Below are 24,199 nucleotides of genomic sequence, written 5' to 3'. Positions count from 1 at the left end.
GTCTGCAAACCATGTGTGGCCTCAGTATGAACACCCTGTAGAACCCAAGGTGGTGGCAGCTTGAGACACTTAGCTGTCTTTTGAAGGACAGCTAAGTGGTGTATCTCTATGTCAGCAGTAGAATGCAACACTGCATAGGAAGCAGGTGTGTAGGTGTTCTCTATTGTTTTTGTTTTCACTTTTGCAGTCAGGCATTGGGTGAGAGGAAATTCAAGTGGAAGTCAGTGGGAGCAGAATTGAAAGCAAAATGAATTACTAGAGAGCTTATGAGAATAAAGAAGGAAGCTCAGGGAAGTGGTCAGGGAGGTTAATCAATAGAAGACCTACGAAAGTCTTTAAAATGGAAGATCACAGGTGGCCAGGTGGCTCAGACAGTTAAGTGTTGGACACGTGATCTCAGTTCAGGTCTTCATCTCAGGGTCTTGAGTGCCAGCCCCACATTGGGCTTCATGCTGGACATGGAGCTTAGAAAAAATTAAAAGGGAGGATCAAATTCAGCATGTTCTAAGTGGCATTCCTTACATCTTTACCTTAAATATTCTACAAATATGTTCCATTTTAGAGGATTACTACATCTTTCCTTTTTCTTAAATTTTTATTTAAATTCTAGTTAACATAAATAATATTGGTTTCAGGAGGAGGATTTAGTGATTCATCACTTATATATAACAGCCAGTGCTCATCACCAGTGCCCTCCTTCATCTCCATCAGCCACTTAGCCCATCCCTCCCCCACCTCCTTCTATCAAAAACTGTCAGTTTATTCTCTATTGTTAAGTGTATCTTGTGGGTAATTTCCCTTTCTTTTCTCCCCTCTTCCCATATGCTCATCTGTTTTGTTTCCTAAATTCCACATATCAATGACATCATATAATATTTGTCTTTCTCTGACTCATGTTGCTTAGCATAAAACACTGGAGCTCCATCCACATCGTTGCAAATGGCAAGATTTCATTCTTTTTGATAACTGAATTATATTCCATTGTATATATATACACCATATTTTTCTTTTCTAAGTTGTTCCACGGCCAGTGTGGAGCCTAGTGCAGGGCTTGAACTCACTCATGACCCTGAAATAAAGGCATGAGCTAAGATCATAGCTAACTAGCTATGCAGGTATCCCTATACCACGTGTTTATTCAGTCATTAGTCTGTGAACACTTGAGCGTTTTCCATAGTTTGGCTATTTTTGATAATGCTGCTATAAACATCAGGATGCATGTGTACCTTGGAAGGTGTATTTTGTATCCTTTGAGTAGATACCTAGTAGTGCAATTGCTGGGTTGTAGGGTAGTTTTAACTCTTTTGAGGCACCTCCATACTGTTTTCCAGAGCAGCCACACCAATTTGCATTCCTCCCAACAGAGCAGGAGGGTTCCTCTTTCTTCACATCCTCACCAGCAGTTGTTGTTCCTTGAGATCTTGGTTGTAGCCATTCTGACAGGTATGAAGTGATAGCTCATTGTAGTTTTGATTTGTATTTCCCTGATGATGAGTGATGTTGAACGTCTTTTCATGTGCCTGTTACCATTTGGCTATTGTCATAAGAAAAATGTCTATTCATGACTTCAGCCCGTTTCTTAACTGGATTATTTGTTTTCTGGGTGTTTGATCAGTTCTTTAAAGCTTTTGGATACTACATCTTTATCAGATATGTCATTTGCTGGTATCTTCTCCCATTCCATAGGCTGCCTTTTAGTTTTGGTGATTGTTCCGTTTGCTGTACAGAAGCTTTTTATCCTGATGAAGTCCCAATAGTTCATTCTTGCTTTTCTATACCTTCCCTCCAGAGACTTGTCTAATAAGAAGTTGCTATATCTGAGGTCAAAGAGGTTGCTTCTTGTGTATGAGGAGTTCTACTTCTGAAATGGCAGTGTGAGGAGCTTCATGGATCCATTCCTCAGTGAAACAGCATGACTGGTAAAAATTATTTAAAAAATCAACCATTGGGGACACCTGGGTGCCTCAGTCTGTTAACTGTCTGTCTTTGGCTCAGGTCCTGATCCTGTGTCCCTGGAATTGAGCCCCACATCTGGCTCCCAGCTGAGTGGGTAGCCTGCTTCTCCCTCTCCCTCTGCCCCTATCCCCTGCTTGTGCATGCTCACTCTTTACCTATCAAATAAATAAATAGATTCTTCAAAAGAAATAAAAAATCAACCAATGAAAGTTTCTAGAAATTGTATTAAGGCCATACAGCAAATGAGGGATTATTTATTCAAGAAAATCTATTATAATTGGTAAGAACAGCAAAAGAGTCTATGTCATGATCCATGATCCGTTCCTTCCTTCCACTGTAAGCAGATGTGGATAAGAAGATGGGGCTCTCTCTTCAGTCAGCTCCAGTGAAGGGGTGGGCTATTTTACCTGGAGGGACAGGTTGTCAGCATTTCTCATCCCTTCCAACTGTGAGTTGTAGAGCTTAATTTGCAAGAGAGTGCTACTGAAAAACTGGGGCTCCTTTCTTCCATGGAGCCCCACACATAGGTGTGAAGTCCTACTACTGGGATGGCAGGCTGAAAATATTGGGGCCACAATCTTCGTTGCTTCAGCTCACTTGTAGGGCAGATACTCAGCATTGTGAAAGGCAAGCCAAGAAGTCTAGAGGCTGGGGCTCTCGCTTAGTGCCTGTAAAGTGGCTCAGAGATTTTTCCTGGTGAAAAGGCAGTTCATAAGAACAGAGAGCCCTGAAGCTCTCCCCTAAAGAACTGATTTTGTTTGAAAGAATGTAGGGGAAGTTAAATACCTAAGGGTGCTCTCAATCAATAAGGGGAGGCTGATAACTCTATCACAACAAGATGTTATACCAGAGGCAAGGTAGTTTGCCAGACAGAATTGTGCAAAGAGACTGTTAGGAAGACTTATGCTGGGGTCAGAAAAACCCTTAAAGATTGGCCTTAAAAACTAACCCTGCACACAAATTATTGGACCAGACTGTGAAGCAACTTGTGCTCCAGGGCACTACTGAAAATAATGGGGCAGTCTCATAGGAGTTAGTGGAGCCCAGTTGGATGTTCTACTGAAGGAGGTGGAAACCTTAATGGACCAGACAAGAGACAAGTAGAGCCCTGTGAAAAACCAGTCACCCCAGGGCGACTGTTTGTATCCATGGCTGCATTCTCTGAGGAAGAACATCAGAGGCAATCTACTGCAGGAGGGCAGAGTTGGGGGAGGAGCGTAGAGACTTCATGAAAACAATCCAGCCAGTCGCTAAGCATAATCAGATAATCACAAGACCCATAAAGGGGGCCAGTAGCCACAGTTGCTACCATGTATTATCGAAAATGTCCAGTTTGCAACAACAAATTACAAGATGTTCAAAAAGGCAGGAGAGTATGACTCATACATCAGGAAAAAAGCAGGCAATAGTAACTGCCTGTGAGAGTGATGAGATGTTAGAATTAGAGCAGAAAACGTCAAAGCAGTCATTACAAAATGTTCAAAGCACTAAAGAAAATCAGGATCAGAGAAATAAAGTATGATGACAGTGTCACATCAAATAAAAATATCAGTAAAATGAAGTTATTAAAAAACATGGAAATTCTAGAGTTAAAAAGTATGATAGAGTAATCTTCCTCTCATCTGTGATTTGCTTTCTGTGGTTTCAGTTACCCGTAACCAACCATGGTCTGCAAGCAGAGGATACTCTTTCTGACATATCAGAAGAATTTTGGTAGTAGCATAATGGTACGTCACAGTGCCTGCGTCATTCACCTTACTTCATCTCACCACCGGCATTTTGTCATCTCATATCATCATAAGAAGAAGGGGGTGCATACAGTAAAATAAGGTATTTTCAGAGAGAGAAAGAGAGAGCACGTTCACATAACTTTTATTATAGTATATTATTGTAATTGTTCTATTTTATTATTAATTATTGTTGGTAATTTCCTACTGTGCCTTATTTATAAATTGGACTCTATTGTAGGCATGTATGTATAGGAGAAAACAGAGTATATATGGCATTTGGTACTATCTGTGGCATTGGGCATTCGCTGTGGGGGTTGGAATGTATCCCCTGTGGATACATAGCTGTGGATAACAGCTGAAATGAAAAATTCACTAAAGGAGCTCGAGAGTAGATCTGAATGGCAAAAGAAGGAATGAGCACAACTGAAGGTAAACTGATAGAGATAATCCAATTTTGCATAATCTTTTTTTTTTTTAAAGATTTTCTTTATTTATTTGACAGAGAGAAATCACAAGCAGGCAGAGAGGCAAGCAGAGAGAGAGGAAGGGAAGCAGGCTCCCCACTGAGCAGAGAACCCAATGTGGGGCTGGATCCCAGGACCCTGAGATCATGACCCTAGCCGAAGGCAGAGGCTTAACCCACTGAGCCACCCAGGCGCCCCCAATTTTGCATAATCTGAGAGCAGAGAAAGGATGAAGAAATGTGACCAGAATCTCAGGAAAATGTGGGACACATTAAAGATGCCAACATTTAAGTAACGGAGTTACCAGGAGAAAGAAGAGGAGCAGAAAAAGTATTTGAAGAAATATGCTTTTAAATAAGATTGAAAACTTTCCTAATTTATTCATAAGCATTTATCTACACATCCAAGAAGCTAAATTAATTCTGTGTAGAATAAATGGAAAGAGATCCACAAATAGATTTACAAAGAGTAAAAATGCTGAAAACTAAAAGGGACAAGGAAATTTGGAAGGCCAACAAGAGAAAAATGTCTTATACAAGGGAACCTGAATAGGATTAGTAGCCAACTTCTTAACCAGAACCAGAAGGCAGTGGGATGGTATGTTCAAAGTGCTAGAAGAGAAAAAGGTGTTGATCAAGAATATTACATCTGGAAAAACTGTCTTTAAATAAATGAAGGCAGGGGCGCCTGGGTGGCTCAGTGGGTTAAAGCCTCTGCCTTCGGCTCAGGTCATGATCCCAGGGTCCTGGGATCGAGCCCCACGCTGACTCTCTGCTCCGCAGGAAGCCTGCTTCCTCCTCTCTCTCTGCCTGCCTCTCTGCCTAGTTGTGATTTCTCTCTGTCAAATAAATAAAATGTTAAAAAAAATAAATAAATGAAGGCAAAGTACATTTCCAGGTAGGCAAACATTGAGAGGCTCTATTGCTAGCAGAGATAGCTTATAAGAAATGATAAAAGAAGTTCTTTAGGTTGACAGCAGGAAGCCCAAAATACTAGTCTAAATTCACACGAAAAGAAAAAAAAACCTGTTCATTTATAAATAGACATTCACTCATTTATTCATTCAGCAATATTTACTGTGTACCTATACTAATCTAGGTATACGGTGTGTGAGGTGTCAGGGATAGCACAGTGAGCAGAAGAAATGTCTTGCTCTTATGGACTTTATATTCTAGACCAGAAACAATAAAATAGTAAATGAGTATATGATAGAATCCAGAAAAGGATAAGTTTAGAAACAAACAAGAAGTCATATGTAAGGACCTGGACAGCAGAGGTGAGCAGGGGTGCAGACTGCATTATCAAGTAGGCAGTCTAGGAAAGGACTCATTCATAAAATGAAGTATAAACAAAGACTTAGAAGTATTTTGGAGTATAAGGGATATCTGGGTGAAGAATATTCCCCCAGGTAGAGGTAAGAGCTATAGCCAAGGTCCTGAGGTAGGGACAACAATGAATATTTGAGGAACAGTAAACAGTATGGTTGGTATGAATGACCAAGGAAAGGGATAGATGTAGGAGAGTAGATCAGAATGGTAACTAGGGGACACATCACATAGGCTTGTGACTTTGTGACTTTGATGACCCTTGATGACTTTGTGACTTTCACACTGAATGAAGAATGTAGCTATTTCAGGGTTTTGAGCAAAAGATTGAAATGATCTAGCATAAATTTTAAAGAAAGCTTTCTGACTGCCTTCGTGAGAATAGGCTATCTATGTGGCAGTCCGTTAGGAAGCTATTGAGCCTCAGTGCCTTCAGGGGTGTGGCGGTAACTGATTGGATCTGAGTATATTTTTAAATGTAGATTCCACAGGATTTACCAATGAATGAGAAAGGTGAGAGAAATTATGCATGACTTAGAGTATTTTCTGGCCTAGGGGATTGACACAATGGATTTCTCTGTAAATGAGATGAGGAAGGCTGTGGGCAGAGCAGGTTTTGAGTGAGGGGGTAGTGAGAACCCAGTTTTGAGCATGTTAAGCTTGAGATGTCTTTAAGACCTCCAAGTGCAACTGTTGAGTACGCAGCAGGTTGACATTTGGAGAGATGTGTGGGTTAGACATAGATATTAGGAGTTTTCAATGTATATGGTATTTAATGCTTTGGGGACAGATGACACATTAAGAGGGAGAGAGAGTCTAGATATAGAAGAAAGACCAAAGATTGAGCCCTTGGGGTGTGCTGGCATTGAGCATTTTAATGGTAGTGAAGGAACCAATAAAACAGAGTGAGCAGAGGAGGAAAAGCAAGAGTGCAGTGTTCTCAAATCCAAGTGATCAGAGTGTTTCAGGTTGAGAGAGTGGTAAGATTTTGTTGGTAAGCTAAATAAGAAGTTTGAGAGTAAAAAAAAAAAATGGATTTAGCAAAATTGAGGCCACTGGTGATCTTTATTTGGTTAATTTAGCTGCATTATCACTGTTGGAAATATTAGCCATCTTTCTTTCTTTTCCTTCCACCTGTCATCACCTTCACCTGCAATATCTAGTAAACTTCTCCATTGTATTTAAGAGCCATTATCATCACCTCTACTGGGGTAATTACCATTCTAGATACTGGACATATGGAAATGAGCAAGACTTGGAGTGTCTTCTTCAGGAACTTACAGTTGAGAACAGGGTGCAGGTGTAACTATATTTCAGTGTAATAGCAATGGCAATAATGTTAATAATTACTGCAATTCTATTAACATGACTTTTGTTGCTGCTGCTGCTACCACTACCATCTAACATTATTGGAGCATGTACTCTGTGCGAGGCATATGTGTAATCTGAGGTAATCCTCATTGCTCTGTGAGCTGCCACCCTTTTATAGATGAAGAAAACAAAGCAGAGACAGGTTGAGGAACTCATTCACAGTCATATAGCTAGGCAATGGTGTGAGACCAAGCAGTCTGACTTGTGAGTTTGTGTTCTTAAGTACAGGTGCAAGCTGGCACTTTAACTCTCAAAACTTTACTTAAGCCTACTAATTTGTTCCCTCACTTTAAGTTACCTTTCCCTTAGGGGTGCCTGGCTGTCTCAGTTGGTGGAGCATCCAAGTCTTGATTTCAGCTCAGGTCATGATCACAGAGTCTGGAGATCGAGCCCCACATTGGGCTCCCTGCTCTGCGGGAAGCATGCTTCTCCCTCTCCCACCCCCCGTGCTTGTGTTCCCTCTCTGGCTATCTCTCTCTGTGTTCAAAAATAAATAAAATCTTAAAAAATATAGCTCATATCTTATTCATGTATTTCGATCTTGCCTTAGAATCCATCACTCTTGGGATGCCTAGGTGGCTCAGTTGATTAAGCCTCTGCCTCTGACTTGCGTCATGGTCCCAGGGTCCTGGGATCCAGTCCCATGTCTGGACCTTTGCTTAGTGGGGAACCTGCTTCTCTCTCTGTGTGCTGCTTCCCCTGCTGTGCTTTCTCTCTGGCAAATAAAATCTTAAAAAAAAATAGAATCCATCACTCTCCTAGCCCCATTACTATAGGTCTTGTGACTCCTTCTTTCTCATTACACTTGGGCTGTCTTGCTTAACTTACTCTGGAAGTCCCTTAAATCAAGTGATGTGGTGACCTCGAATTCCTGTGTTTCCATGTTCCCACTTTCAGTGACTCTGAGAGACTTAATCCACTGACCATGTGAATTTTACCTCTACTGACCTTAGAACTCTGGCCACTTCTAATCGAGGGATCTACACCTGGGTCTAAGGTCTTCTACTCTTGATGATGCTGTGATTGTCATCCCGACTGACTCTTCCTCCCTATTCCATGGTTTCTGAAATCTCCCCCCTCTGTGACCCCAACCTGCTGACACTGTAATCTCTTTAATCCTGACTGCACCTTTACTGTCTCTACTACTATCACAGAAAACCTCATTCCTACATGGTCATCTTTTCTCTATCCCAATTTACTTCTTGCCAGTTTATTTGGCGTCTCTAGAGCCACAGTCTCTGAATCTCATTGAATAATCACACTGCTTCAATGCCTGCGGAATTTGTCTTTTTTATTTATACACAACAATTTTGCCTTGAAAATCCAAGTTAATATATGAAATATATTACTTAGTTAAAAGCCATTTTGGATTCGTTAAATAAATACAAAACATTCAACAAGTGTTAATTGCACATTGCAGTTTTTGAGCATGCAGTGATTTGAGGGAGACAAGTACCATGCAGGGGTTCTGTTTCCATCACTATTTCGATTTTATATTAGCAGGTCCTTCCAACTCTTTTTTTTTGAGATTAAGATTTTATTTACTTGAGAGATTGCAAGTGAAAGCATGAGCATGGGAAGGACAGAGGGAGAGGGACAAGCAGACACTCCACTGAACAGGGAGCACTCAGGGCTTCATGACAGACCATGGGATCAGAACCAAAGCCAGAGGACGAATCTTGAAACCCTTTGGGGAAACAATGACAATAGAATCATTACTCCTGTTTCCTAACTCTGAAGATTCTAGTCCTTATTGTGGTTCCCTGTACTGTTTGTTTTCACTGGCTATGGAAGGGCAGACTGTGTCTGTAAATGCAATCCAATGGGCGCCCATATGTCCGACATAAATTTTCTTCTTTGTATCAGGATTCCTTTAGATCATCAGCTCTGAGAACATCGTGTAAGCCATTTTTTAGAAGGCATAGGTTTGCAGAATGGCACTTTCTTTCCCCGCTCTGGTCCTTGGTTGGCTTCAGAGTGCTCTTCGTTTTTATTTTTATTCTGATCATGACTCTATGCCTTAAATAATGTGAGAAGTTACAAAGGTGTCTGATCTGGAGATAAGTATTTCCTTACATTTGAATATATTAAAATTTTTCCTTAAAAATATCAGAACCTAAAAACTTATACTTTTTTATATTTTATTCTTGAAGGAATAGTTTTTTTTTTGAATAGTTTTTTTAAAAATCATCAATGGGTTAATCAGATTTGACCTTGTCTACAGCCTTGAATAAAATGGCTCCTTTTACTGTTCATAAATCATGTTCCAAAAGCCAGTTTTTCTCATATTTGTATATAGCACTGAGCTGTGAATACCTAAGGTCTTGTGAACATTTTCTTTTTTCTTTTCTTTTCTTTTTTTCTTTCTTTTTAAACACATGCATTGGCAAGATGCCAGAGAAAGGGAGGCTGATGATTAAATGAGAAAAACAGTTATTAATTCTCTTTTTCCTATTTGCTCGATAACATTTCTTGAATTGATGCAGACTTTATTATGGTAAAGTCCCTATTTTATTCTTCTCCAAAAGAGAATATGCCTAAGTATTGCTATGCTCAGGGATCATAAACTTTCCACTAACATTTTTCCATTTGAGGATTAGTAATTTTTTACTCACAATTTTTTGTGAGGATTGTACAGGATTCAAAAAAAAGTTTATTGGTAGCTTACAGTCAAGAACTGTATATTGGTTGAAATACACAGATATTTATTCTATGGTAATTTGTAGCAGTCTGCAATGGTTCATATTTCCTTCTATGAAAATGACTTTCTCTGAGACTTTCTATAACAGTCTATATTGCAAAATATAAATATTCTGAATAATAGTTTAAAATTTGCAGTAGATACTTTTTTTTAATATTTTATTTATTTGACAGAGAGAAATCACAACTAGGCAGAGAGGCAGGCAGAGAGAGAGGAGAAGGCAGGCTCAAAGCAGGCTCCCCGCGGAGCAGAGAGCCGGATGTGGGGCTCGATCCCGGGACCCTGGGATCATGACCTGAGCCGAAGGCAGAGGCTTTAACCCACTGAGCCACCCAGGCGCCCCTTGCAGTAGATACTTTTAAGTGGATTTTATTTGATTTTATCATGTGTTCATATATTTTAGTAAATGATTTTTAAACCAAAATGAATTGAGGCAAAGAAGAATGAAGTCTTTTCACAGGGAATCTTCAACTCTTAAAATGTTTGTTGATTTATTTTTAGATTTTTCTTTTGAAAAAAGGAAATAATGAGGATTCTTTTTGTGAGGAGAGGGTATTTTAGGATTGTCCAAGTCCCCAGATAGGGACACTTTTGTTCAGATACTGGGGTTCTTTTGTGGTCATTGAATTTTGCTGTTTTTTCAAGTCATCAAGTACATCCTGCTTTTTGATTTGGGCCCATGCATCAGGGATTTTACCTCTGTTTATAAATTTTCTTTGATATTTTGCTTCTAGGTTTGATCTGTAGTGAGAGACAAACCATTTCCAGTATGGCTGGGTGGATGAGTCTGGGGTGATGCTCCACGTGGCATAGTCTCCTCCTGCCTCTCGATAGTTCTTCCGTGGGAATTCCCGGCCATCTCTCAAAATAAAGGATCGATCGCTTGCTACCAAACTAGTACAGTAATCAATAACAAAGTCATCTCTTTTATAAAAATGCCATCCACCGACAGCGTGAGGACGGTGAAAAGGCATACTGTGGTCTCCTTCATGTGTCGGGATTGTGTTTGTACAAATTGCTCTACAAAAGGGACACTGTTTCCAGCAGCCACAGAGATGTTCAGAGAGCATTTTCTCAATTTGCGGAACCATTTCTTGTACCGAAACAGTCAAACAGTTCTGTTCTACTCTCTTCATTGTGGGATCCAAAGCTTCACTCATAGCTTCTTTGAGAAACTCAATATCTTTTATCTCTTGGTGTTCAATGCTTATCAGATCTTTTCGTGGGAAGACCAGATTACTCCCCAGTTGTAAATGTGTATCTTCCCATAGTATATGCAGATTTCACTTCCTTACGTATCATTTTTAGGATTTTGTGGAAATAACTTCGATCGTAATCACGCCCTTGCTTCTGAATGTTTTCTATAATTTCAGTAAATCTTGAAACAATGTGGTTGGTAGTCCTATCTATAGACATTTTATCACAGACCTCTAATTGCCTTTCAATTAGGTAAAATTTCTTGTTCATTTGGACATGTTCATCATATTTGACTTGAAACTTTTCTCCCCATTTTTTCTTCAGTGTATCTACAATGTTTGTCTCCTTTTTGAAATACTCCAAAGGATGTTTTCAGAATCCACATCAATGTCAGTTTCTGTGACTGGAGGGAGAGTTGGGGACGTAGGAGAGACCCATGTTTCCCAAAGTTGATTGAACTTCTCATGTAGTTGTTCCTTACTCAGTTCTGTGCCTTTTATAGTTAAAGCCAACTTTCGGCTTTTTTCTAATAATTCCTTTTCATAGCATGACTTTTTCTTGTCCAATTTTTCTTGACTTTTCTTGAAATTAATAAGTTCATTAGCTTTATTTTCATTGTCTGAAATAAGTGCCTCTTTAAGGTGTAGTAGCTTATTTTCAAAATTTGCTTTCCACTGAATCAGTATTTCACTATCTGGATCTTCATTAAAATATTTTTCAAGATCTTGCTTGATGGCTTCATATTTTTCTGTGACTGGAGCCTCAAGTGTGCTTCTTCTGAATGTCTGGATTAGTCCATTCTGAATCTGGTTGATCAGCTCGTTCTGCAAGCCCAGCACATGACTCCTCAGCTCCCATGTCCAGGAGTTATACATGGTTTCCACTTTGCTCATGGCCATGACTTCTCGTGTGTTCCTGAAACTGAAAATAAAGTTCTCACACACCAGGGCTCTCCACAAATCTTGAACTCGGAATTTTATATCTGATATCTTCATGATGTCTCCCCTACATTCTTGTTTGGCTGTCAGAAGAATTCTGCTTTTCAGTTCCTGGACATTGTGGCTGTAGCGAGGATTGGGAGGGGCCATTGGAGGATTGCCATCCCAGAGGTGAGCAAAGTAGTAGACATGAGTATTGACATCAAACTTAATGACATCACTAAAGCAGGTTACCTCTGAGCATTGTTCCTGTTCAGCTGCTGCTGCCGCCATTTCATCTAGTCTCTGTTTCAGCCGCCTTCGTCCTTCCATATTTTGGTCTTTAGCTGTAACTTCTCCCACATTCTGATGGACAAAAAGGCAACTTGGGGAGATTTTTACTTGTTTCATCCTCAGAAAGGCTTGGACAACTATTTGTAGAATATCTTGCATTTCTGATGGATTTCCCCCCAAAATATTGATCAGAGTTAAGTTTGCAAGGCCAATAACAAAGGTTGCCAACTCATTCTCATGATTCTGGGATTTGTTGCTGAGTTCTGGGGCCCGAAGTCCTTCTGTATCCACAACAAGCACAAAGTCAAAGCCGAGTTCCTCTGCGAACATCTCCTCCACCTTCAGGAGCTGCATGTAGGCTCCCCGGGTACACCTCCCAGCACTGACAGCGAACTGTAGCCCGAAAAGGGCATTCAGTAGGGTGGACTTCCCTGAGCTCAGCAGGCCAAGGACAGAGAACAAATAGCTGTTTGTCTCCAAGTTTCTCAGAGACCTTGTCAAAAGTAGCTGCTACCCACTTTAGAAGCACATATGAAGCATCCCCATCCATCAGCTCAATAGGAATAGCAGATATCATTAGATCTGCTGCAATCTGGGGAAGGGAGAGAAAAAGTGTATCTTTGGTGGAAAAAATTTCTTCCAGAGCTTCATATGTCTGACCTATTTCTCTGAGAACCTGCTCAATTCCCAAGGAGCAGTTACTAATCTCTACAGAAATAGTTTCTATGTCATTTTGCCACTGTTTCAGGGAGGCATTTTCTGGTACCTTCTGTTTTCCTGTTTGTACCTGGGAGCACAAAGCCTTTTTCTTTTCATTTAGTTTTTCCAAGTGATCTGCAGTCAGGCTGTCCAAAAACACACTCAGCCACTGTAAGAAGTAGAGGTTGGTATGAATTTCTGAACGTTTTTGGATAATTTCAAGGACAGAATGCATGAACTCATTGGGAGGAAAGGCTTTCTTCAATTGTTGCCTCCGTATTCTTTGTTTATCTGCCTCCATTTCACTCTTGTGTTGTTCAATGCTCTGATTTCCCTTTTCCCTCAGATGATAGAGTTCTTTGTCCTTCTTACACCAAAGATGCCACAGTCGTACCTGAAGGGTAGTAAATTTTCCTTCATCTGAGATACTGGCATGTCTCCTAGTAGGGCCATGAGAATCTTTGCCTTCTCTTTGGCGTCCTTGCAGTCACTCTGGTCTTCATCATTAAGAAATCCTTGCTTGCGTGCAATCTGGACACAGTCCTCTAAGCTGAAAGCAGTGTGAGAGAGGTCTAGCAAATCTCTGATTGTAGTTTTGAGCTCCTCTGTTAATTCTGCCTCATTTCGATTCCTGATCCCAATTCTCACTCTTTGGCCAGAAGTATTGGCCATGGTTTTTTTTTTTTTTTTTTTTTTTTTTTTTTTTTTTTTTGTTATCAAGCAAACAGATCAAAGGTTTTGATAGCTGACACAGGCCATGGACAATTTTTTGGTTTTCTGTATTGTCATCAGAAGTTGCCATGAGCACCACAATGACGGAAGAGATCTCCTGCAGGAAGGCGAGCTGCTTCTCATGGTCCTTGGCATCTCCATGAAGATTGGTGAAGGTCAAACATTTGTCAAAGCTGTCCTCATCTTCCCCCCCAGGACAATACCAGCAGATTTCTACTACACCCTCCATCAAGAGACAGTCTTTGCTGCTCCCCCTGCAATGTCGATGAAAAAAGATATCATATTTACATTTACTGAGTAGACAGTTCATGATCTGAGATTTGGAAGCAGAGAGGCCCTTTCCAACTCTAATAAAGGACACAATGGGAGTAGGGACATGACACATCTGCCGATTGTTGCAATTATTCTTCTCTTTTGATGATTTTCCTGCTTGCTTCCAGCTTCTCCTAATTTGGCTGAGAGACCAGAGAGAGAATTCAATCTGAGAATTGCAGGGATTAGGTACAAGAAGTGGGAGAGCAAACTGACAAATGGCAAGTTTGGACAGAATATATTGTCTGGCATAATCATCTGTACAGTGAAGAACTGCCATCTGAATATCCATAGGGTGAATGTGGGACCTGGGACAAGTGGCTGAAGGGTTAGCAGGACTATCACTCTCTTCAAATATGTCTTCATATGGATCAAAAGCCTCATTTTTCTGATTTGAGGTACTTGGATGGACTTGCTTCTCTGTGTTGCCATCATCTTTGAAGACCACGTATCTCAGCCCATAATCCAGCATTAGTAGCTTCTGCAGGAAGTAGAATGGAAGCTCCTGCTCAGAGCTGGGCTGGGTGTTGTACACAGAAGTCTTGTGGATCAGGTGGAAGCTAGCTCTGCTCATCCTTTTTGGGTAGTAGTGTTCCAGGCCTAGTCGCTTGAGTAATTCTAAGAAGGCTTCATTTTCTATGGCCTCCAATTTGTTGCTTTCATTATCATGTGGTTCATGAAGCGGTTCCTTTTCAGGGAAGATACTTTGCAAATGTTTTCTCACGTCATCTATTTGCAATGAAGACAAGGTGGCTTCATAATTCCCATCAGTGAGCAATCTCAAGTCTTTCTCTAGGTTTTCCCAATCATGAGTTGCTCCGGGTTTTGTGAGGACATGTTCAACTTCTTTCGACAAGGATTGTCCCATGTACTGTCTTAGAAGTGTCAAGCGTTGTGTTTTATCCTTCGGAGAAAGAGCTGTAACTCCAACAGTGGCTGTCAGACCTGTGAGCAGCAGGAATGCCCGAGCCCTGTAGTTGCAAATATTTTTGAGATTCTGGTATTTATCATGGGAAGTTTGCATTTCCTGCAGCAGGAAGTTCAGCTCCTCACATCCCAGAAGATACTGAAAAGTATTATTTACCATGTGATAATCTGCACCCACTGCAACGGAAAGTAACAAGAGCCGTATGTCTGCCTGCTCTGTTTCTCGCAGATAATTCAAGAAGCATTGTAGAGACTGGCTGACCTCATTAGTGGCTTTTCTTTGTGCTTCTTCCACTATTTCTGTGGTCTTCAGTTTGGCTTTGCTTCCATGAAGTCATTTTTGGTTTCTGTCAAGATTTTAATTAATTCAGAAAATTCAGAGATGTTGACGTGCTTCTTCTCTAGCTCTGATGAGAAGATCCACTGCATGATGTATTGAGCCTGAGGAAAGTTTGTCACACTATAAATGTGAGAATCCAAAAGGCTGCACAACTGAGATTTAATAAATTCTGTTTTATAAGTGGAAGATCTTTTGCAAAAATTGACAGTGTTTACCAGAAAATTCTGTAGGTCCCTGTCTGTGAGGCATATGTTAATCCAAGTGTCATAAGATTTTATTTTGTGAGTCAACATTTGCTTGAAATTTATCAGTTTTTTAAGCTGCTCTTCAGGATCAGATACCTCCCAGGATTTCACATCCTCTAGGAAAACCCTAGCCTCCTTCACAATACTGAGTAATTCCTCTCCACTCTGGATCTGGGTAGTCAGGCCAGTCAGAGCAGTGTAGTTGTCTTTCAGGCAGATAGCTACCTTGGCAGGATCGTTAAAATCACTTCTGTGGCTGGAGAGGATGATGTCCCAAATGGGCACCAGTTGAATTCCCCAGTCAATGATACGCCAGGTTTGATTACTGGCAACTAGGCCAGTTTTCCACTGGTAAAGGCCATTTGCTTCTGGTGGGCCACCTGTCTGGGCCACAGATAACTGGATTCGTGTTTGGAGATTTTGGAAGTTTGTGCTCTGAGAGTTCATTTTTGAATGAGAGTCTGTCACATCCACACCTGCAGCAACTTGCATTCCAAAGCCACTGTGGCTGCCCCTGACATAAATATCCAGGGCCTCTGCTGACTGCTGTTTCACTTCTGCCAGTTGCTCACTTTGGAAACCCTCTGAAATGGCTTTCCACCAGTAGATTCCTCCCAGGTGCAGAGGGCCCTGATTAGCATGAGAACCAAACCTATTGAAGAAGGCCTCAGTCCTGGACTTCAGTAAGAGGAGTGTGTCTGGGCCTGCACACTGACCCAGAAGGTCTTCAATGCATTTCAATTCCTGCAGAGCAGCCTTGGATAACTGGAGCTGATCCATGCAAAAGTGGCAGGAAGCCAGTGGGATATAGCTGAACTTGGTTGAGCAAAGATAAGTGTGCTCAGAATGTGATTGTTGGGTTTTCTTAGATTCTGAATGTTTGCTGTGATCTACACTAGCTTCCAGGCTAAATCCCCAACCTTCACCTTTGGCTGCAGTAGTTGCACTGAAGCCTAGCTTCTCTATAGTCTGGGTGAACATGGCTTCTCCTTGAGAAGACATAAAGTCTTTTGTTTCCATCCGTGTGCCCTGCTCTGGGCCAAAGAGCGAGAACTCGTTTGGGACTCTGAGTAGCTCCTCTCTTGTCTCTATCAGATCTCTTTGGTTGCTGGTTTTGTAAATTCCCTGCAGGGCCAACCCTCCAGATGCCCATCTCACTAGATCTCTATCTGGGAGATTTTGCCTGTGAGACAGTATCCTCTCCATGAGGTTGAGTTGTTTCTCAATGTTATCCATGACTTCTTTTAGGGATTCTTGTGGAGGTGGCCAGTATTCTTCAGGGATCTCCATTGCCTGCCTCAGCTCTACCTCTCTTTTACTCACTGCTTCATCCTGTTGCTGCCTCCCTTCTGACAGCAAGTCTCTTAGCTCCTGCAATGCCTGCTCTGCCTGCTTCTGCATTTTCTTTCTCACTTCCAACTGAGACTCCCGTGACTCTGAAAGACTATTTGAGCGTGACAGTTTAAGAAGCTTCTCCAGGGCTCTTTCCTCCCAGGAATGTCTTGCTAGGGATTTGAGGTTCTGGAGGTCTTTTTCTTCTAGGTGTTGTAAGGCTTGGGCACAGGTCACACCCAGTTGTTCCTGCAGCTTGGGCAACCAGTACTCAAGTGCCAGTCCTACTTCTGTCAGCATCTCTTGGAGATCATGTTTTTTTTGCCTCTGACCAGGGGCTCATTGGGGGTGAACTTTGCCATGGGCCATGGCTGTGGAAGAAAAGTTACTCAGTTAGCCTGTGTCATGCCCTAAGGAATATCAGTCATATGGCCAGAAGGGTGAGTATACTAAAGATGCAAATCTACGAGGCTTTTTCATTTCTTCCTTGTGTTGTTCTAATATATTCTGTTAACACTGCTTCTTAATATTTTTTTTTTGAGGTCCTACATACTATTTATCAGAATGGCTGCACCAGTTTGCATTCCCAGTATGAGTACTGGAGGGTTCCCCCTTACTCCACATCCTCACCAATAGTAGTTGTTTCTCGTGTTGTTGATTTTAGCCATTCTGACAGATGTGCTATCTCATTGTTCTTTTGATTTGTACTTCCCTGATGATGAGTGATGTTGAGCTTCTTTTCATGTTCCTGTTCACCACTTGGATGTCTTCTTCATAAAATGTCCATTTTTGTCTTCTACTCATTTTAAAATTTGATTATTCATCTTTTAAATGACTTAATTTTTTTCAAAGTAATCTCTATTCCAGTGTGGGGCTCAACCTCACAACCCTGAGATCCAGAGTTGCTTGCTCTACCAAATGAGCAAGCCAGTCATGCTTAAATTTGAATATTCATTCTTTGAGTTTGAGTTTTGTAAGTTCTCTCTCTTTTTGTACATGATTTTGTTTATTTATTCATGAGAGACAGAGAGACACAGAGGCAGAGGAAAAAGCAGGCTCCCTGTGGCTCAGGTCATGTTCGCAGGATCCTGGGATTGGGTCTTGCATCAGGCTCCTTGCTCAGCGGGAAGCCTGCTTCTCCCTCTGCGTGTTCTGCCTGCCGTTCCCCCTGCTTGTGCTCCTCTATTTCTCTCTCTGACAAATTAATAAATAAAATCTTTAAAAAAAGTGTTAAGAGTAGACATCCTTGTCTTAATCGTAGGAGAAAAAGCTTTCAGCTTTTCGTGACTGAATATGTTAGTAGTAGTTTGTTATATATGGCCTTTATTGTGTTTTTAAGGTATGTTCTATCTATACCCACTTTATTGAGAATTTTATCTGCAATGAATGTTGAGTTCTATCAGGTGCTTTTTCTGTATCTATTGAGAAGATCATGTGTTTTATTAATTTTGTTCATGTGGAGTAATCACAATGATTGATTTGTGTATATGGAACAATCCTTGTATTCTTGAAATAAATCTCACTTGACTATGGTGAATGATTTCTTTAATGTATTGCTGTGCTATGTGTGATAATACTGTGGAGGATTTTTACATCCATGCCCCGTCAGGGATACTGCTCTGTAATTTCCTCCCTCCCTTCTTCCTTCTCTCTCCTTTCCCTTTCTTTCTTCCTTTCCTTCCCACCCAGCCCTTCCTTCCCTCCTCCTTTCCTTCCCTAATACCTTTGCTCTTGGTATCAAAGTCATGCTGGTCTCAGAGAATGAATTTGTTACCATTTCTTTCTCTTTTATTTTCTGGAATAGACTGAAAAGGATAGGTATTAACTCTTCTTTATATGTTTGGTATTCACCCATGAAACCATCAGGTCCTGGACTTTAGTTTGCTATGATTTTGTTACTTAATAATTCAATTTTGTTACTAGTAATTGGTCTGTTCATATTTTCTATTTCTTCCTGATTCAGTCTTGGAAGGATGTATGTTTCTAGGAACTTATGCATTTTTCCTAGATTGTCTAATTTGTTGGCATATACTTTTTCATGGTACTCTCTTATAATATTTTGTATTTCTGTGGTGTTAGAAGTAATTTTTATTTCTGATTGTATTTATTCAAGTTCTCCTTTTTTCTTGATTTGTCAGGCTAAAGTTTTTTTTTTTTTTTAAAGATTTTATTTATTTATTTGACAGAGAGAGATCACACGTAGGCAGAGAGGCAGGCAGAGAGAGTGAGAGGGAAGCAGGCTCCCTGCCGAGCAGAGAGCCCGATGTGGGACTCGATCGCAGGACCCTGAGATCATGACCTGAGCCGAAGGCAGCAGCTTAAACCACTGAGCCACCCAGGCGCCCTGTCAGGCTAAAGTTTTATACATTTTGTTGTCCTTTTCAAAAAATCAGCTCTTAGTCTCATTGATCATTTCTAAATGTTTTTAACCTCTCATTTATGTCCTCTTATACCTTCTTTAATCTTTGTTATTTCCTTCTATTAAATTTGGACATTGTTTTTCTTTTTTTTGTTCCTCTACGTGTAAGGTTAGATTGAGTTTTCTCTTGTTTCTTGAAGTGGGCCTTTATTGCTATAAACTTTCCTCCAAGAACTGCTTTAGCTGCATCCCAAAGATTTTAAATGATAGTGTTTTTATTTTAATTTGTCTCCAGCTGGTTTTAAAATTTCCTCTTTGATTTCTTCATTGACCCATTGACAGTTTAGTAGCACGTTATTTTGCCTCCACTTGTTTAGGTTACTTTCAGTTTTTTTTTCCTTGTAATTGAATTTTAGTCTCATACCATCATAGTCAGAGTAAATGCTTGATATGATTTTAATTTTAAATTTATTGAGACTTGTTTTGTGGCCCGTTTTGTGATGTATTTGGAGAACATTCCATGTGCACTTCAAAAGAATGCACATTCTGCTGTTTTTGGGTGAAATGTTTTGTATATATGTGTTAAGTCCATCTGGCCTAAGGTGTTGTTCAAGGCCACTTATTTATTGATTTTCTATCTGGATGATCCCCTTTAATGTATGTGGGGTGTTAAAGGCCCTACTATTATTTATTGTAAATTTCTCCCTTTATGTTCATTAAAGTTTGCCTTATATATTTGGGTGCTTCTGTGTTGGGTATATAGATATTTGCAGTTGTTGTATCTCTTTGTTGGATTAATCCTTTCATACATAATTACCTTTTTTTTCCCTCTTATTACAGTCTGTTTTAAAATATTTTTCTGAGATAAGTTTATTTACTCTTCTTTCAAGTCCAGGGAGTATCTTTATGACCATTATCTTGAACTCTTTTTTTTTTCTCCTAAGAGTTTATTTATTTGAGAGAGAGAAAGAGGGGGAGCACCAGCAGGGGAGCAGCAGAGGAAGAGGGAGAAGCAGGCTCCCTGCTGAGCAGGGAGCCAGACATGGGGCTTGATCCCAGGACCCTGGTATCATGACCTGAGCCGAAGGCAGATGCTTAACCGACCGAGCCACCCAGGCACCCCTACTTTTAACTCTTTATCAGACATACCACTTATTTCTGTTTCATTTAGCTCCCTTTCTGTGGTTTTGTCTTATTCTTTTATTTAGGACATAGTCCTCTGTCTCCTCATTTCATCTAACTCTCTGTGTTTGTTTCTATGTATTAAGTAGGCCAGTTATATCTCCTCGTCTTCAAAATATTAGCCTTATGTAGAAGGCCTCCTGTGGGGTCCAGTAGTTGAACCCTCCTTGGTCACCAATACCAGGTGCTCTGGAGCTATCCCCTGTGTGGACTGCTTGTATGTTCTTGTGTGGTTGAGCTGCAACTGCTGGGGGTGCACTGGTGGGAGGGATTGCTTCCTGTGTGTAAAGCTGTTAAGCCTTGTTGCAGCCCATGCATGTGCACTGGGTGGCAGGGTTTGCCTTCTGGTGGGTAGGGCTCGCCCTTAGCCTGTTTGGAATGAGCTGCTATAACAACGGCTGGGTAGCATTTAGAGGAGAGCTGGTCCCAACTCGGGCTGTCCACAAGGTGTGATAGCCTGGGAGGTGTTTTGAAGGGGCACCTGGTGGAGCAGGTAGGTTGGATGGCATGGATCAGTAGGGGAGCATTAGTGTGGAGTGCTAGCAAGATATATGGAAGGTGTCAGAACTGGCTGCTGAAAGCTTCCCGCTATCTAGGCTTGGCAAGAGCAAAAAATGTCATCTATCAGTGCTTTTATTCCCAGAGAAAGCTCTTGCAGATCCTTGTCCTTTTAAGATCAGGCCCTAAAACTAGTCAAATCTCCTTTATGTATACCCCAGGTGTTTTCCACATTACTGCTTCTTTCCTGTGTCTCGGGTTGAATTATTCAGTGTGCTGGGTCTTTAAAGGCAGCAACTTGGTTTCCCCTCTGGCTGTCCTGGAGTTAAGACCTGATGATTTTTAACATTCCTAGAGTTAAGCCCCACTGACTTTCAAAATCAGTTGTTATGGAGATGCATCTTCTCAGTGAGGGTCTCCAGGGCTGGCTACCCAGTGTGAGAATTGATCACCTTGCTCCTTCATTCTTAGGATATCTTTTCTGTTTGCAGGTAGTCCCTCTAGGGGTTTGGTTCCTGATCACATCTCTATCCCTCGTTTTGTTTTTGATGTGGTCTTCCTTCTATGCCTAGCTGTGGAATATCTGTTCTGCCAGTCTTCAGATCATTTCAGAGTGAGTTGCAATACTGTAGTTGTTGCCTTGGTGTGTCTGTAGGAGAAGGTGAACTCAGAATTCTATTTGTCCATCTTTTCTATCTTCTTTCCCTAGTTATCATCTTAAGGTGTATGCCACAGATATAACCAAATTTCCTTTTCAATTGCTTTATGATGAATTCTCATCAGATCTTTAAGCATAGGCATTCTTAAGTCTTTTGTCCTTTGCAGATATTTATTGTTTAACTCTAATGCTTTGCAGAATTGCTCCTGTAAAAGTGCTTCATCTTCAAAGAGACTAATGGAAAGGACTCTAACAAGTACAGATCTCTGGAACCTTTTAGATCATACCACTGAACTCGGTGAGAATTTGTAGAACTCTCATGGAGAAACTAATGGTTTATGAAACTACTAACAAAAAGATGAAGATCAGTAAGAATTAATTACATGGAACTGAATGAACTGATGAGGATTGTTAAAATTTTTATGGTTTCTTTTCTTTTGAAATATTGGTTCTTTGTGGTTTTTTTTTTTTCCCCAGATTTAAGGGAACCCTTTTCTCCTAAGCTATCAATAATTTGGTGAAATACACCTTTGTGAACAAAGGTGAAACACTTATCTTTTTCTCCTTTCCTGATACCTTCAGAATGTAGAAGGTCTTATAAGAGTCTTAAGTATACTCTTAAATACTCTCATTTTGTGGCAATACAGTTATGCGTAAGTTTAGTACATATCTGTTTTCCTCAAACTGATGGTTATCAGAGGGTAAGGTGATAGGGAGATGAAGAAATAGGTGATGGGGATTAAAGAATACCCTTACCGGGGCGCCTGGGTGGCTCAGTGGTTTAAGCTGCTGCCTTCAGCTCAGGTCATGATCTCGGGGTCCTGGGATCGAGTCCCGCGTCGGGCTCTCTGCTTGGCGGGGAGCCTGCTTCCTCCTCTCTCTCTCTGCCTGCTTCTCTCCCTACTTGTGATCTCTATCTGTCAAATAAATAAAATTAAAAAAAAAAAAAAAAAGAATACCCTTACCATGATGAGCACTGAGTAATGTACACAATTGTTGAATCACTGTTTTGCACACCTGAAAATAATATACCACTGTATGTAAACTACACGGGACTTAAAATTTAAAACTTAATAAAAAAAGCTGTTCTCCTTGTAATAGGACAGAATGGGACACATTGGTTATATTACCAAGGCTTTGATTGGAATGTCATATTTGAGAGAGATGTAATCCTCAGATATGTAATAGACTCCGGTATGACCACACAGATCTAAGGAACTAAGGCTGACTTTATGGAACTGATAAAAATTGGCCTAATACCTTGTTTACAGGCTTCCCAGCAGCATTATGAGGTGAAATGGAGCAATGTACTAACTCAACTTCTGGACTGTGAAACTTCTTGGAGAAATTTCAAAGGCAGGACTGAGGGGGAATAGAATGCACCACCCCAAAATGTGCCACTTTGGCACGGGGATTGTCTTGAACTGAAGGCAATAAAGACCCACTAGGCTTAAGGAATAGCTTTTTATGTGTTTCTTAACTGATTAAAGAATTTAAACATGGGACTTGTATCAGGAAGAGAGCTTTTATCAGAAATAACTTTTTATATCAGAAAGACTTATCCGCATAGCATGACAAATATTTATCAACCATTTGTTCTTCTCATCCCCTTGTGAACTGTCTTCCCCATTTTGAGGCCCGAGACTCCTACTGCCTTCTCATTAGCTCAGTAGCTTGAACTGCCTGACTGCCTTTAGTCATCATGTCTTTGTGGGGCAACTGTACATACGTTGTTAAATTTGGTTTTCCTCTGCTAATGTCTTATGTTGATTTAATTTTTAGACCAGCCAACAAACCTAGAACTAGAAGGAAATAAGAGAAAAATTTCTCTCCCCTACATCATTATATTACATAAACCCTTCCCCATCTTCTCTGCCCAGGGCTCTATATTCCTGAACCAGTTCAAGTTTCTCCTCATTTGTGAAGCTTTCCATTAATCTTTCAGGTCAAGTTTGTACCTCTTCTCTGAGTTTACAATACTATCTGTTCCTTACATGAATCATAATAACAATATTAAAGTTTTCTGAGACCTTGACTTCTGGAAATGTGGTCTGGGAAAGGCTTACTGCAAAGAACAACCCTTCCCCCTATGATCTAGTTAAGACTCACAGATATGAGTTTGCTTCTAATGCTGGAGCCCCAGAGGTGGAACAGTGGCTCTTGATTCTTAACTGTGTCCTGCACGTTGTTGTAGACTCATGGGTCCAAGGAGCCCACCTGTGAGCAGACCCTGTGTTGTCAAGTGTCTCCCTTGGGCCTGGATCCTCAGGTTCCCATGTTGGAGTGGAACAGGGTGTAAACATTTACAATTTTAAAATGTAAGGTGAGGGGGCAACACACATGGTTTTTTATAAAGGTGACACAGATGTGTATTTTGGTAACTGCAATTACAGACTCAATATCGTGATGGGGAACATGGCCCATTCTACTGCCTATCCCAATAGCTTGTAATGCAGAGAGAACCAAATTAAGGCGATTTTACACGTCCTACCTTTTCTGTAGGCTCTTTCTACACATTTGCACTGTGAGGGGGCAGTTGGGGAGTCTGCTGGACTTTGAATAAATGTCTCTGCACCCTGTAAATAAAAAGTGCTCTTTTTTATCTTATTAATAATGAAGTCACACCTGGCCCCTTTAAATTCCCATTCTTTTTTAAACTAGAGACCAGAGTGATTCGTTGTGCCATTTGTCCCTATTGCAGAAAAATAATCAGACCTACAAGAGACCAAGTGCCACTCTGGAGAAGTAGGAGAACTTGGATTTATTTTACACTGGTGGACCCAGATGAGCTCATGCTGGCAGTACAGGGCCCCATGCAACGGGGTTATAGGGTTTTTATAGGGGACTGCAGGCAGTCAGCTTTCAAGGGGTATGGAGACTGATAGGTGGGTTTAAACTGGGGTAATGGGGGCTGCTTTAGGCAGGAACAGTAGTGCAGGGGGCCCAGAGATAGCCAAATA

The 24,199-nt window shown here is 40.8% G+C and overlaps 1 protein-coding gene across 1 annotated transcript; it reads right to left on the bottom strand.

Moving 5' to 3' along the window:
- Positions 1–10,104: 10,104 nt before the first annotated feature.
- LOC123948702 (interferon-induced very large GTPase 1-like) lies at positions 10,105–16,904 on the bottom strand. Its single transcript, XM_046015873.1, is given in 8 exon segments — positions 10,105–10,797; positions 10,799–11,109; positions 11,112–12,412; positions 12,414–13,053; positions 13,056–13,365; positions 13,367–14,949; positions 14,952–16,859; positions 16,862–16,904. Coding segments are annotated over 8 exon segments (6,789 nt in total).
- Positions 16,905–24,199: the final 7,295 nt, after the last annotated feature.

The sequence above is a fragment of the Meles meles genome, chromosome 8 (genome assembly GCF_922984935.1).
Source record: "Meles meles chromosome 8, mMelMel3.1 paternal haplotype, whole genome shotgun sequence".
Classification (NCBI taxonomy): domain Eukaryota; kingdom Metazoa; phylum Chordata; class Mammalia; order Carnivora; family Mustelidae; genus Meles; species Meles meles.
This window is presented reverse-complemented; position numbering and strand designations above follow the sequence as displayed.